The 16,081-nt window shown below is 41.9% G+C and overlaps 1 protein-coding gene across 3 annotated transcripts in view; it reads right to left on the bottom strand.

Moving 5' to 3' along the window:
* Positions 1–16,081, bottom strand: part of RAPGEF5 (Rap guanine nucleotide exchange factor 5) — a 256,576-nt gene that overhangs the window by 160,074 nt on the left and 80,421 nt on the right. For all 3 annotated transcript variants that reach the window (XM_027539948.1, XM_027539946.1, XM_027539947.1), the window contains exon 6: positions 6,060–6,126. In XM_027539948.1, the coding sequence (XP_027395749.1) occupies positions 6,060–6,126 (67 nt within the window). The remainder of the gene's footprint in view (positions 1–6,059; positions 6,127–16,081) is intronic.

Below are 16,081 nucleotides of genomic sequence, written 5' to 3'. Positions count from 1 at the left end.
GTCTCCAAATTCACTGCAGATTGTGACTGCAGCCATGAAATTAAAAGATGCGTGGTCCTTGGAAGAAAAGTTATAACCAACTTAGCATATTAAAAAGAAGAGATGTTACTTTGCCAACAAAGTATCTAGTCATAGCTATGCTTTTTCCAGTAGTCATGTAGGGATGTAAGATTTGGACTATAAAGAAATCTGAGCACTGAAGTATTAACGCTTTTGATCTGTGGTGTTGGAGAACACTCGTGAGATTCCCTTGGACTGAAAGAAGATCCAACCAGTCCATCCTAAAGGAAATCAGTTCTGAATATTCATTGGAAGGACTGATGCTGAAACTGAAACTCCAATATTTTGGCCACCTGATGCAAAGAACTGACTCATTGGAAAAGACCCTGATGCTGGGAATGTATCAGGGAGGAGAAGGGGACGACAGAGGATGAGATGGTTGGATGGCATCACCGACTCAATGGGCATGAGTTTGAGCAAGCTCCAGGAGTTGGTGATGGACAGGGAAGCCTGGCGTGCTGCAGTCCATGGGGTCACAAAGAGTTGGAAACAACTGAGCGACTGAACTGATGAGAGTGTACGAGTGCCTACTTAAATGGTCCCCGGGTATTAGATTCTGTTCTCATCCAATTCTGACTGCTCTTCCTAAATTCTGTACACTATATTTTTTCATCTGAATTCATCTGTCAAGACATGGCCACAAACTCTTCTCCATTACTATCACCAGGTCAGTGCGGACACTCAGCACAGTTCTCTTTTACCGTCTGAGTGATGGCTGACTTCACTGGACAAGCAGCACAGATGACCACATCACAGCTCCCCCCACAACCCTTTCATAAATGCCACACATACAACCATGTCATCAAACATGCATCTAATATGTTCGATTCACAACTTAGCCTTGCTCACATCAGCTCAGCAGTTCAACAACTGGACCATGTGAATGAAAATCACCAGACCTTACTAGGATGTTTGTTTTCTTATTTCTACAATTTACATCAAGAAAATTTAGCCTGAAGTAACAGAAATAAGCCAACATGGTTTGTTTAGGATGTTGATTAGCATGACCTGAAGTCTAGAGTCAGTTTTTATCTCCTCTTTAATCATGTCCATGTTGCCACTTCCTGTCTTTGGATAATGCCCAAGTTACTTCTCAGTTCTTGAAAATGTCTCAAAGTTTAGCTTATTTCCTAAATTTACATCCTAAGAACTGTGACTTTGAAAGCAGTATTCTACTGACTAAAAACTCTTCTGTATGTCTCTATGTCTAGTTTATCCTGGATTGTAAAACAAATATATAAAAGTTGTATTATCGATTCTAAACACTCTTTTTGTCACGTACCCTGGGAGAATTCATGTTTAAAGATAAAATAATGCTCAAAACTTCCAGGGTAGGAAGTGGCAGACTGTGTCATCCACGGGCTCCTTCTAGCCTGCTAGCTTTATGTGACTAACAGAGACTCAGAGGAAATGAAGAAGAGAAGGTTTAAAGTTAACAAAATGTGTTCAGTCAAAAGATATTAGAAAGGTGGCTAAGATGTTAAGGCAGAAAACCTATGTACACAGGGAAAGCCAAAGTATTTTCAGATAATAATGCCCAGGGTGTGACGGTCGAGTTCACATAATGGGAGAAGTCTATTACAGTCATGCCCTTTTTCCTTAAGCTGAAAACTTCTTACAAGGTTTTCCTCTTAAGGTTTTTGGATGTCAGGCACTTGGGAAGGTCACTAGAAACGTAGATGAAACATTTTTACTGTTTATGTTTGTATAAATCTAGCATAAAATCTGTAAATCTGACCGAATTATCAAGGCATTTTTATTTCTATATACACTGCCTTCTCCTGTTACTTTAATATGAAAACTCACTTGTGTTTTCTTCCAGGGTAGAATTTTACATATTATTTTTTAGATGAAAGGACCTTTTTCCTGATGAACCTAAGCTGAGACTAAGAGATAAACTATTTAACAAGGAGGATTTTTTTTAAAAAAGAATGCTTATTTACAAAACGCCCCAGTTTGAGGAAAAGGAGATGAATACACAGGGCAGTAAACTGTTGCGGGAAACTGCTCTCCCCCTTCCAGTGACCTCCAATTACACAAAAGCTCTGAAGAGCACTTTAACAACTCCGCTTTACAGATGTCACTTCTACCTTCCCTTAATGCATTTCAGGGTCATGCTGGATGCCAACTGCCACTTGAGTGATGTATGCAAAAATCTCCCATCCTCTGCGGTGTTAACAGCTGGGTAACAAAGCTTTCAGACCACTGCCAACAGGAATAACTACACTGTGAAGTGGGGAAGCACACAGTCCCTTCATAAATGCTTACACAAGGAACCAAGGAATTTTAGAACTTAGATACTGTCAAGTCCGCCACTCAATTTGGCCAAAGTTATACTGTTTGAAAGAATTAAGAATCAAGGTCTACATTCTCAGTTCAAAGATAGTTTCATTATTCCAGGCTGGTCAGCTATCAATTCAAGACATGAATTTTTCTCCTATTGACAGTCAATTCCTAGGCAGGTTGATAAGAAGTCCAGGGGTCCCCAAGGAGAGACGGGTCTGGAATTCTCAAGGAGGAAGAAAGGACAAACTTTTTTTCCCCTCTGCATTCCTTAGGATTATATAACAATAATGTATCTTGCCTGAGGACAGTTTCTGGAAAAACCTTCTGGCTAATCCTATTATCTTAAAATGCAAATTATGGAAATGGGTCTAGTAAGGTCTTTACAACCTCCAGACATTCTTTTGATTCACTGTAATAAGTAAGAGTATAGAACTCCATTTCTAACACTAGCGAGGGGGCACTCTTTTTGCCCCCTTCTGATGTCTATGTCAGAAGCTTTCTCTATCTCTTTTATACTTTAATAAAACTTTATTACACAAAAGCTCCCAGTGATCAAGCCTCGTCTCCGGCCCCGGATTGAATTCTTCTCCTCCGGAAGCCAAGAATCCAGATATTCCTCATGGTCCAGCAGCAACCTTTCACTGTGTCCTTTATTCTCATTTCTACTCTAGCGCCTCACCTCAATTTATTCAGTCTTTTAGCTTAGAGATTGTTTCCAGTAAGATTACCTCAACCAAATATACAACCATCACTCTGCTGTCCACCCCTCCTTTCTAGAAGTTCTCTTGAATTTTACTTTCATGGTATAAACTTCCACTTCCAATAAGTATATCCACTTCTTATCACAGTCTCCTCATCTCCCTTTGTTGTTATTGTAAAGTTGTTAAGTCGTGTCTGACCCTCTGTGACCCCATGAACTGCAGCACACCAGGGTTCCCTGTCCTTCAGTATCTCCCAGAGTTGGCTCAAACTCATATTCATTGAGTTGGTGATGCCATTCAACCATCCCCTTCTCCTCCTTTCCTCAATCTTTCCCAGCATGAGGGTCTTTTCCAATGAGTCGGCTCTTTGCATCAGTTGGCCAAAGTACTGGAGCTTCAGCTTCAGCATCAGTCCTTCCAATGAATATTCAGGATTGATTTTCTTTAGGATTGACTGGTTTGATCTCCCTGCTATCCAAGGGACTCTCAGGAGTCTTGTCCAGCACCACAGTTTGAAAGGATCAATTCTTCGTTGCTCAGAGTTCTTTATAGTCCAACTTTCACATCTGTACATGAGCACTGGAAAAACAATAGCTTTGACTAGACGGGCCTTTGTTGCAAAGTGATGTCTCTACTTTTTCATACACTATCTAGGTTTGTCATAGCTTTTCTTCCAAGGAGCAAGTGTGTCTTTTAATTTCATGGGTGCAGTCACTGTCCGCACTGATTTTGGAGCACAAGAAAATAAAGTCTGTCACTGTTTCCATTTTTTCCCCATCTATTTGCCATGAAGTGATGGGACTGGATGTCATGATTTTAGTTTTTGGAATGTTGAGTTTTAAGCCTCTTCTCCCTACCTCCCCCTTATCTTGGGTGCTGCCCAAGACTGCACCTTCCACTCTGCTCTTCAATCAACAACCTGGACTGGTTCCCATAACGCTAGTCCCGACCTTTCTGAGTTCCAGATTCACGTCTCCAGGTGTTTCCCGAATATTTTTACACCCTTATGTCCTCAAACTCAGCGTGTCCAAAATTATGTCATCTCTCCTTCCATATATTTTACTCAACTTCCTAAGAGTATCATCACTTTTCCACTAAGTTCCCAGCTGTGGTTACTTGAATCCTCCTCTACATTTACCTAGTCCTACTGATGTTTTAAACAATTCTTTATGCTCCTTTTGCTTGTGGTTCCCCAAAACACCACCAGAAACTAGGTTCTCATCAGCCTCTCAAACTAGATTTTCATCCAACTCATCTTGTTTCTTAAATGTCTACATCATGTTAATCTGTTGTTCAAAAAGTATTTTACTTTTCTTTATTAAATCCCACAGCCAGAGTACACATCCTCCACCTGCTCACAGCCTGACCGCTTTCAATGCTGATTCAAGTCCAGTCTCTTCAACCAAGCTCTCTGTTGCTGTTCTTGGATTCACTATCACACACTGATTGTTGGTGCTCAGCTGTCAGTTGTTTTATAAGCTAGCTTTTTAATGTGCCTGTCTTCCTGGTACGGCTGTAAGAACATCTTACATAGTCACTGCTTCTGAAACTTACCTATGTTACATTATTTTAAAAATGAGGCCCAGTGATTAGGAGAATATGACTAAGAAGTAGAAAATCCGGAGTTTAGATCCTGGCTCTGATCCTTTTTAGATGGGTGACCTTGGGCAGGTTACTTAACCGCTAGAAGCTTTCATGTCTATAAAACAGAGATAATGCCACCTATTTCACAAGGCTTTAGTGAAGTGTAATGTGTACATGGGTATGTGTGCATACACATACAAACACACAGTGTGTAACACAGTATTTGGTACACAGTGAGTGGGTTTTTTTTAAACAGATCGCTATTAATGACTTTGCAACCCACAGGTATTCCTCTTTAGTCAATATTTTAAACTGCAAGTGAAGTGAAGTGTCAGCCACTCAGTTGTGTCCAACTCTTTGCAACCTCATGGACTGTATGTAGCCCAAGTGTCAGCCACTCAGTTGTGTCTGACTCTTTGCAACCTCATGGACTGTATGTAGCCCGCCAGGCTCCTCTGTCCATGGGATTTCTCAGGCAAGAATACTGGAGTGTGTTGCCATTCCCTTCTCCTGGGGATCTTCCAGACCCAGGGATCGAACCCTGGTCTCCTCATTACAGGCAGATTCTTTACTTGTCTGAGCCACTAGGGAAGCCCTTTAAACTGCAAAGCTCATGTTGTATTAGCACGCTGTCAAGATTCCATTGCATGTGAAGTTTTATACTACTCATCACTATATTTAGCCAAAAATTACTTTTCTAAGCTACATTCTAGAAGAGTAAGAAAGACAACTTTTAACTTTCAAGCTGTGCCCAGATGCCAAAACTTGGGGTGTGAAACTATACAAGATCAGTTTCATTTCACATACATAACCCAATCCAGCATGATTTTCAGCAATCACCATTTTTTAAATACAGTTAAAGAAGTACTCAAGAAGCTTTGGGAAGGCTAGATTTTGTGAGATAGGATTTCTAGAGCCTGTCAACAACCAGAGTTTAATGATTAGTGACCATGGCCAGCTTCTTCTGGGAAGAAAGGGATAAGCTTTCCCTCAACCAACAGGTTAATTACTGACTCTAATTAATGGCTTTAAAAGACATAATGAAAATGTTGTAATCCAGTACATTAAAAACTGAAGAACTGATCTTCTGTTGGTTGAGTTGATCTTTTTTTCCTCCTAATGAAACATATAGTCCTTTCTCCTTTGTGCAGTAGGTCACAGCTTTCCCTAGGTTAAATCATACAGTATTTTTTTTTAAAGTCCTTCTCTAAGGTTCCAGGAACTTTCCATCAACAGAATCTGTAATCTTGCAGGAAAGGCTGCCTGAGAGCAGAGCAAGTTAATGCCACTGTCTCCTTTCGCCCTGACTTGGGCCTCCCACAAGCAGCCACAGGGCAAGTGTCTCTCTACATCACTACCCACAGTGCCTCCCTTCCAAGACCCCTCATTATTTCTGCACTCCTGGGCAGGGAAATCGCATGGCCTTACCGCAGACGTTAGACGGGCAAGAATTTCATCACTGCTCTCTTCTGAGTCTTCAATTTTCTGATGAGATCTTTGAAAAACAAAGAATAAATTACACTTTAGCTTTGCCTGCTCACATTTATTCACTGAGTTATGGGGAATACAGGGTAAAGAACAGCATTATTGCTTCATACATTAGTGAAAGTAACTTATGTGAGTAACATGGTGACAATAATACCATAGGAACGCAACTTGCGGCAGCCCAACAATTCCTTCAAAATCAATCAGCAAGAGCCTCTTTCCCACACATCAATTAAATCCTAAGGACTGCTACTGTTCTCCAAATGAATCGAAGAATAATCCTGACTCACTATACTTACTAACATGGGTATGCACAGAGAATAAGCAGAGGGTGAATATAATGTGGTTAAGTATTGAAAGTCCTGGTCAGTCTAAATTAAATCCAGATTCTGAAAATATGAAACGTGAATTTTCTACTATATCTGAGTTCCAGCCGACAAACAAATTTATTAGGAAACAGTCTATTATAAGCCTTGTCCTGTGACAGGAATTATATGGATCCCAGTAGCAGGAGCACTTTGTTCTTTTTTATGAGACCACAGCCCAGTTGAGAAGAAAATTATGCATGTGTTAAATAACTAAGGAGACAAACAACGTTTACACAGTGTGGTATCAGTTTGTTTAGAAAAATCACCTTTCTAATGTAATTCATGAAAAATTTTTCACCACATAAATGTACATTGCTAACACATAAAATCTACTTCAAACAAACCTTATAAAAATTACATTTCTTTCTCCTGACCTGGTCAAAGGGAAAAACACTGACTAATGCCAACTGAATATATGTAACTGTCTCCCAGATCTATTTCCACAAGCAATTCCTTTCAGCACCTTCTGTGGACTGGGAGGGCGTTGGTGGTAATTGCTCTGCAGAGCAGCCCCATGGCACTGCAGTCCACTGATGGATTTCAATCTCAGAAACTGCAGTGGGCCAGCGTGAGCGCAAGCCTTACAGGGCAGAAGGGCTTCTCCTGGCTCCTAAGAGAGCTAGGAGAGGCTCTTGGACAAAGGAAAAGCAGTCGGATCAGTTCTGGCACTGGCTTCCGGTTTCTGTAAAAGTCACTAAACCCTTTCAAAGGAAAAATGTTCCACCCTTCAGGTCAGAAGAATGACTTACAAACTACCACCTTTACAAGAATGGCATGTCACAGGTATGGAGCAGCGCAGGCATGTTGTCCAATAACTTAATTTTTGGTGCAGCAAAGCCTCTGAAACATGACCTTGATAATTAACATTTCAAACAATAAGCTTTATTATTAAAACATCTACTTACAAGGTTTCCATACACATGAAGTTACACTGAGAAGAGACTGGAACGCTTTATAACCTAAGCCACCAAAGCAGGTTTATAAGATTATGCTGGGGTGACAGAACAGATCTGAGAGGAAATTAGGAGCTGAGAACGTTAGACACAAGAGCACCACCAAGGACTTCAAGGCCCCGTCGGTGTCTGCGGTGAAGAGCAGCTGGTGGTGCCATCTCTTGCTCAGCCCCCAGCAGACACCTGAAGGATGAGTTTGTGTGCATGACGTGTTTCCCATTAACACAGATTCTGTTGTGAATGCATTTTCAACAAACTGCCGAAAGGAACTCAAAACTCCAAGGGAAGCTCTAGTGTATGTGACTGATGGGGGCTACGCAACGAGTAACAGCCAAGTTGTTGCGAGTTCAGTGACAAATAATTTCATCTCTGTTCAAGCAAAACTATCTTTCATCATGCTTCTAGCACAAAACATACCCCTGGCAGAAACGTCTCTCAAGGAAGCACATCTAAGAGAGACAGTGCGATGCTCTCCTGAGCGCCGTCCTCCAGCTCATGCCCCGTTTTTATCCCCTCAATCACCACAATCTATACCCAGAACTCTCAAGTCTTTCTCTAGCCCCTGAATCTTCCCTGAGCTCACCCTGTGCTTCCAGCTGCCCTCAACATGGCTCTAGGTGGCAATCTCAGAACACTGTTTTCACTCACACGGGATCTTATGAGGCCCTCAGATCGACATAACTTCCGGTGACCTTCTCCTGTCTCCTGCCCTCAGTGGTACTCCAGTGCCTCTCACCACTCGGCTTCACGTCACCCTGTGGTCATTCCTCATCTTTCCATCACCATATCCTCCTCTGCTCTGCTTTCCTGCTTTCTTCCCCACAAGCCTTTCTGGGAGGCTCTCGCCTCCATAACATACTTTAACCAGCTTCTAACCAGCTTGTCTCTGCTTCTCCTCCAGTATCTGATCTTCTGTTGATGCCAGGGTTCTCCTCCTACAACCCCGATCTGGTCCTGCTCTTCTCCAGACCCACAGCTTCAGGGACTCTCCCACTGCCTACCTGAGAATTCAGAAGACTTCCTGTCTGCTGAGGAGCCCCAGGTCCACCCTGCTGTGACATGGGAGGCAGGCAAACAGTGGGGAGCATAAGAGGGGCGGATGGAAGAGAGAAGGACGATGCTCCCCCACTCAGCTTCCCTCCTCACCACTAGCATCCCTGCCCAGCTCAATGCCAAAAGGCCCAGAAATACCAGACTCCTTTTCCCTCGTAAATATATTTTTGCAAAATAAGATAAAATCTGATTATTTTACGATGTAAATACCCATTTGTGCAACCCAGTGATGGTAAAGTTCTCACATATCGGATCAAAACAGATGACCAAACAGAAGGGGCATGGGAGAATAAAGAAAGAACCACCCATAACACGTAGCACACCATTTTACACATGAAACTCAGGCATCCATGGATTTTAGTATCCATGGAGGTCCTAGGAACAGCCCCCCACAAATGCCGAGGGAAGGTTGTACTTGCATCTTAAGGGGGCTGTGCTGCTCAGTAAGCAAGAGAGGAAGAGAGACAGTCCGGAGAGACAGGGCAACAGAGAAACCCTGGTTGGACTCAGCAGTAACGGCAGTGGCAAAGTGATGAAAGAAAGAGAAAAGGAAGTGACCCTAGGAAGGAAGACCCATCCCTGAGGATCTGTGCCAGCAGGAAGCTCTGGCCCAACTGGAGTCCCTTTTATGATTTCCTAAGGCCACTTGTCAAGGTCTCTGCCTGGCAACAGTGCAAGCCTGACCCCATGATCCTCCAAGGGAAGTGCCGAATCCTAGTGTTCTGGGCAATACAACACAATGGGAAAGACTAGAGATCTCTTCAAGAAAATTGGAGATATCAAGGGAACATTACATGCAAGGACAAGCACGATAAAGAACAGATACGGTAAGGACCTAACAGAAGCTGAAGAGATTAATAAGAGGTAGCAAGAGGACATGGAAGCAACCTAGATGGCCAGTGACAGATGAACAGATTAAGTAGTTGCAGTACATATATACAATGGAAATCAACCCTGAATATTCACTGAAGCACTGATGCTAAAGCTGAAGCTCCAATACTTTGGCTACCTGATGTGAAAAGCCGACTCACCGAAAAAGACGCTACTGCTGGGAAAGACTGAAGGCAAAAGAAGGCAGCAGCAGAGGATGAGACAGTTAGATGGCAACACTGACTCAAAGGACATGAGTTTGAGCAAACTTCAGGAGATAGTGAAAAACAGGGAAGCCTGGTATGCTGCAGTCCATGGCATCGCAACGACTCGAACATGACTTAGTGACTACAACTACAATGCTCTGGGCAGATGTCTCTGTGAGTTCAGGAGGTCTGCAATATCTAAGGATGCTGTTGTAAGGACACAGGAATGGCAAAAGCCAGTGCACCTCTACCCTTGTTCCCCCAGCCATCAAACAGGACACATTATCGTTCCACTCAATCTGCACTAAAAACAAAACAAACCCCTACCTCTCTATAGGCTTCTCCACATTAATTATAGGCAACTCCACCCTTCTAGTTAGAAGTCACCTTTGATCCCCGCTCCTTATTGTCTCTTCACTGAATCCATCCCTGAATCCTATCAGCTCCGTCTTCGAGGCAGCTCTCGCCTTGGAACACTTACCACCTCTGCTCCAACCACCGCTGCCCCAGCCACAAGATCGCTCATCTAGAGGCAGAGTGGTCTTGCTAACATGGAAGTTAGATCATGGTCCTCCTCCACTCAAAATCCTCAAATGACTCCCCATCATCCTCGGAATAAAGCCAAAGTCTCTACAGCGCTGCCATCTTTCGCTCTCTTTACTCTATTTCGGTCTCTCTGGCCCTGCCTTCAATGCTCTTGTCCTGGGCCTTGCCCTGACTGTCCCCAACCCTAGAACACTTCCACCCACACTGCACATTGCCTCTTCCCTCACATCAACCTCTTGGAGAGGCCTTTCCTGACCCATCACTCTATCGCTCATTTCCTACTTTATCTGTGTAAAGTTTTCCACGTTAACTGACATCAATCTGTTTACTTATGAAATTGTACTTCCCTCCTAGACATGGGAATAGATATTTCTGCCTGTTTTGTTCCTGGTTACAGCAGATTTCCAAGGAATATCAAGGGAAGATAAGAAAGCCTTCCTAAGTGGACAATGCAAAGAAAGAGAGGAAAATAAGACAATGGGAAAGACTAGAGATCTCTTCAAGAAAATTAGAGATACCAAGGGAACATTTCATGCAAAGATGGGCACAATAAAGGACAGACCTTTAGGTTTCTATTAGGTAATGGACCTAACAGGGGAAGAAGATATTAAGAAGAGGTGGCAAGAATACACAGCAGAACTATACAAAAAAGATCTTAATGACCCAGATAACCATGATGATGTGATCACTCACCTAGAGCCAGACATTTTGGAGTGCTAAGTCAAGTTGGCCTTAGGAACCATCACTAAAAACAAAGCTAGTGGAGGTGATGGAATTCCAGCTGAGCTATTTCAAATCCTAAAAGATGATGCTGTGAAAGTGCTGCACTCAATATGCCAGAAAATATGGAAAACTCAGCAGAGGCCACAGAACTGGAAAAGGTCAGTTTTCATTCTAATCCCAAAGAAACGCAATGCCAAAGAATGTTTAAACTACCACATTCTTGTGTTCATTTCACACGGTAGCAAGGTGATGCTCAAAATCTTTCAAGCTAGGCTTCAACAATATGTGAACCAAGAACTTCCAGATGGTCAAGCTGGATTTAGAAAAGGCAGAGGAACCAGAGATCAAATGGCCAACATCTGTTGGATCATAGAAAAAGCAAGAGAATCCCAGAAAAACATCTACTCTGTTTCATTGACTACACTAAAGCCTTTGACTGTGTGGATCATGACAAAGAGTGGAAAATTCTTAAAGAGATGGGAATACCAGACCACCTTACCTACCTTCTGAGAAACCTGTATGCAGGTCAAGAAGCAACAATTACAAACGAACATGCAACAGACTGGTTCCAAACTGGGAAAGGAGTATGTCAAGGCTGTGTATTGTCACCCTGCTTTTTAGCTGATATGCAGAGTACATCACGTGAAATGCCGAGCTGGATGAGGCATAAGCTGGGATCAAGATTGCTGGGAGAAATATCAATAACCTCAGATATGCAGATGACACCACCCTTATGGCAGAAAGTGAAGAGGAACTCAACAGCCTCTTGATAAAAGTGAAAGAGGTGAGTGAAAAAGCTGGCTTAAAACTCAACATTCAAAAAAATGAAGATCATGGCATCCAGTCCCATCACTTCATGGCAAATAGATGGGGAAACAGATAATCTAGACTGGGACTTAGTGAAGGTGGGGAACACATCTGTCTCCAAATCAGAGTTCTGTCAGGAAGAGGGTGTTCCTGGGGAATGGGGGCAGGCCTGTCCCCACCTCCCACCCCGAGCCAGGCTGCTGCTGCCCCACCCTGTTTGGAAGGAACTGACAAAAAGCCAGTTTTTAGCAGGAATCTCAGGCAACCCCAGCAAGAGGCTGGTGAAATTCCAGGGCATGGAACAAACCAGAACCAAGACAAACTATACAGGAATCTTTCAAACATGATCCCGCAACAAAGAGAAGATGCACAGCACACACATATATGGAAAAAAAAAAAAAACCTACAAACTATTTACTTGGCTTAGAAAAATCCATCTTTGAAATACCCTGCCAACACAAGCAACAGTCACTTAGCATGATCTATGATTCAGAGGTGTCTTGGGAGAAGTGATATCCGAGGTGAGGTTCTGATGGAAAAGGAGTGGCGCTGGAACTTGGCAGAAAGACCAGCACAGGGAAGCAGGAAATGGCAAGAGGCAAAGCCGAGGCCAAGACAGTCAGGGCACGTCTAACTACTGCTAATGAGTTTGGGTGTTATGCTGAGGTGTTTGGCTGAAAAGCAAACAGGACGGAAGCAAAAGTAAGGAGAACACCAACAGAGGGTGAGGGACTGAGAAAGCAGGAACTGAGACCCGCAGCCCAGGCAGCAGAGTGAGTCTGGAGCAGAAGGGACTTGTCTCCACCACGTCAGGAAGAAATGACAGGTCAGGTGACAATGCCAGAAGCCACCTTCTCCGAGACAAGCCAGAGTCCATTCCATCCTTGTTGAATGTCAGGCCAGGAAAAGCATTAGGGACCTTTGTTTCCCAGAAATTGGGCCAAATTTAAAGTTTTTTTCCTAAAAACCATTGCCACCAAGTCCTCAACACCACAACAGAATGTTCTTCAAGGGGCACAGAGTCGATCTCTACCACATCCGACACCCACGGACCCCAAGAGGATGTGTGACACTCAGGTACTACCCCACCTAGGCCTTCCTGTAACACCGATAACCAGATAGGCCTATTCTGCCTAACAAAGCAAATTCCTACGACAAAAAGAAAGAGTGGGTGGGAGGTATATGAGAAGTGGATTTTATTTTTTTGAGATCACTGATATCATGAACAAAAATACCTGTGCAAACTTCTCAAGAGAAGGTGACTTTTCATAGTATCAGGCTACTAGTTATCCTTATAGAGGAAATTTACCAAACAGGACAAAGTTGTGTATGTGACAGGCTTCATTAAGGGTCCAGGTTATCTAGTTACACATTCATCTAACACTGAATAAAATATTACTGGTATCTCTTTTTCACATTTCACATTGAAGATTTGAGAACTAATGGTTACTATTCAATTAAACAGCTACATTTCAAATGTTGGCCCAAGCAAGCCTAAAAGTTCAATTTTTGTTAAAATTCCTGTACTGTTCCTAAACTGATGTACTCAGATAGAGATAAGTAGTCTGTTTACCCACCTGGGGTAAGTCTTATCTGTAAACAATGGAAATTTTGGAGGACTTAGTATTTCCTTAGGAAAGGGAGTGATGAGTAATAACAAAGACTGAGACCAGCTGATTTCATAGCATTTTTTATACAAACAATTTAGTGATAAATGGAAATTTTTCTTCACCTTTGACCCTAATACAAAACTTATGTCAAGTTTCATCATGAAAAATTTTTTGAGAGATACTCAAAAAAGGTTTGTTTACTCATCCAGTATTTCATCCTCTCCAAGGATCATAAAATGAGAATCTAATCAGGAAAAGTCAAGAATACAAAGTAAAGTTTTGGGATGCAGGAATGGCAGACTTGAAGTTGATCTTTCCAGTTAGAAGGTGTTAATCTAGCACCATCTCAGAAATTAAGGATGCCAATGAATTTCTCATGGTGCTTAAACATGTCAAATAAAAAAGGACAAGTCAGGCAGGATAAGGAGAACAAAGGGGGCAGAGGTGATGCAGGAGTTTGGTGGTGGTATTATTATTGTATAATAAAGTTCTCAGAGAAGACAGGGATCTGAATTATGGAAGTCATCACTGTAGAGCTGATATTAAAAATATGACTAAGTGACGATGCATCTGGAGAGACAGCAGAAAAAAGAAGACTGCACTCCAGACACTCCCTGTTTAGAGGTTAATGTTTCCAAACATGGGTTTTATATTATGCAGGTATAATGAGGGCAACAGGTCAGATGAAGGCCATAGAAGTGATTAGTCAATATGGGGAGAAGTAATATCTAAACAATATTGAATCTTCCAATCCATGAACATGAATAGATCCTCTACTTATTTAATTCCTGATTTTTTACAATCAGGCTTATGAAGTGTGTGACATACAGCTTTTGCACACTCTGAGACTTGGACCTAATCATTTCACAGGTCCTTTTTTTGTGCCAGTACAGAGAAATGTCATTCCGTACATTGATTTTATTGCCTGTGATCTTGCTAAACCATTTATTAGGTCTAGTGGGTTTCTTGTGGATTCCTTAGAATCTTCTATGTATATAATTTATGTTTATAATTAGGTCATCTGCAAAGAAAGATGGCTTTACTTTTTTCCTTCTAATCTGTATACCTTTTCCTTCTTTGTCTGGCCTTATTGCACTGGCTCATGTTGGAAACAGTGATAAGAGGCAATATATTAGCCTTGTTCCCAATCTTAGTGGAAAAGGATTCAGTCTTTTACTGTTAAGTATGACATAAGCTATATGTTTTATGTAAGGTTATACCAGATTGAAGAAATTCCCTTACATTCTTAGTTTTCTGAAAATTTTTATCATAAATGTTGAATTTTTACAAATGCTTTCATGCATCTGCAGAGTTTGTCACATATTTTCAGTTTTCTTTTTTGGACTGGATCTGGTGGATTACATTGATTGATTTTTAGATGTTGAATTACCCTCATATTCCTGGGATAAATATCATTCTATGATGCATTATCATTTTTATATATTGCCAGACCCCATTCAGTAATATGTTACAGTTTTAATGTTTACACTCAGTTTCCTTTTCCTAACTTTGTTATAATAACACTGGTCTCATAAAAGGCCTTCCATTACTTACCTATATGTAGTCACATATCTTATAAGGCTTTGGCACAGTTATTAACACAAACCTGATGGGAAGTAAATGTTGTTAAGTAAGTCACTCAGTGGAGAGTGTTTGTGACAAGGGGGTGTCTTTTCCTGGACTATTTCCTGTCCCTTTTCCTTACCTGAAAACTAAGAGAAGCAAATTCAGTTATTCAGAAAATCCCTTTCCAGATATAAATGTTTATGAAGCTAAATTTACAGAATTTCAGAAGTGTCAGCCAAGTGTGACAGGTATCATGCTCAATAAAATCTTTATGTCCCGATAAAATTAATCTGGTTTCTTTACGTAGCATTTTGAGACTGTGATTTAATTAACCTTCACATTCCCTATCACTTGATGGAGCTCTTTCTGTAGGACTAACGTCATAGAACAGCAGATTTCAACCTCACGGCGCCTCAGCCTCTTGTTAAAAAAAATATTGATACCTATGTCTTATGTCTCTATCCCAACCTCGATTCAGTAGATCTCAGGTTATATCTGCTTAATTTTTAAAGTATCATGGTTGCAAACCGTGGTTCACTTTCTGCCTTCAGTTCACGTTGCTGCCACCAAGTACAGACGCCTGCCCTCTGAGCAAGTTACACGGTATTAACGGTTCCTCATCTGTAAAATCAGAACAGCTCCAAACTACTGTTGTCAGCACTAAATGAATCACGTGTACAATGCTCAGAATGTGGTAAGTACATTTACGCGTTAACTATTACTGCTATTTTATTATTATTGCGCCGCTAGGGTAGGTTAGGCCAAGCCATCTGCTTTCCGTTTTTAAGTAGTTGTGTGCTCTGCTCAGTTGCATCTGACTCTTTGCGACCCCATGGACTGTAGCTTGCCAGGCTCCTCTGTCCGTGGCATTCTCCAGGCAAGAATACTGGAATGGGTTGCCATTCCCTTCTTCAGGGGATCTTTTTGACCCAGGGGTCGAACCAACATCTCCTGTGGGAGGCAGGCACTGGCAGGCAGATTCTTTACCACTGAACCACCTGGGAAGCCCATTTGACTAGAGTGGGGGGTCCCCTTTAACATAGAAATAGATCAAAGACACATAAACTCTGTTGAGCAAATATATGACCAAAATGTTACCATGAATTCAAGTAAATTGTACTTATTTCAGCAGCATCTATACACAGTTAAGTCATTCTCTTTATTCAATACAAAGATAACGCTTGGCTTCCCTGTAGATTTTCAGACCCCTGTAACCAATCTGAGCCTGCTCCCCACCCGTGCTCTTAAGGTTCTGAATCCCTC

The sequence above is a fragment of the Bos indicus x Bos taurus genome, chromosome 4 (genome assembly GCF_003369695.1).
Source record: "Bos indicus x Bos taurus breed Angus x Brahman F1 hybrid chromosome 4, Bos_hybrid_MaternalHap_v2.0, whole genome shotgun sequence".
Lineage (NCBI taxonomy): Eukaryota > Metazoa > Chordata > Mammalia > Artiodactyla > Bovidae > Bos > Bos indicus x Bos taurus.
The sequence above is the reverse complement of the archived record's forward strand: the minus strand, read 5'-3'. Positions and strand labels throughout refer to the sequence as shown.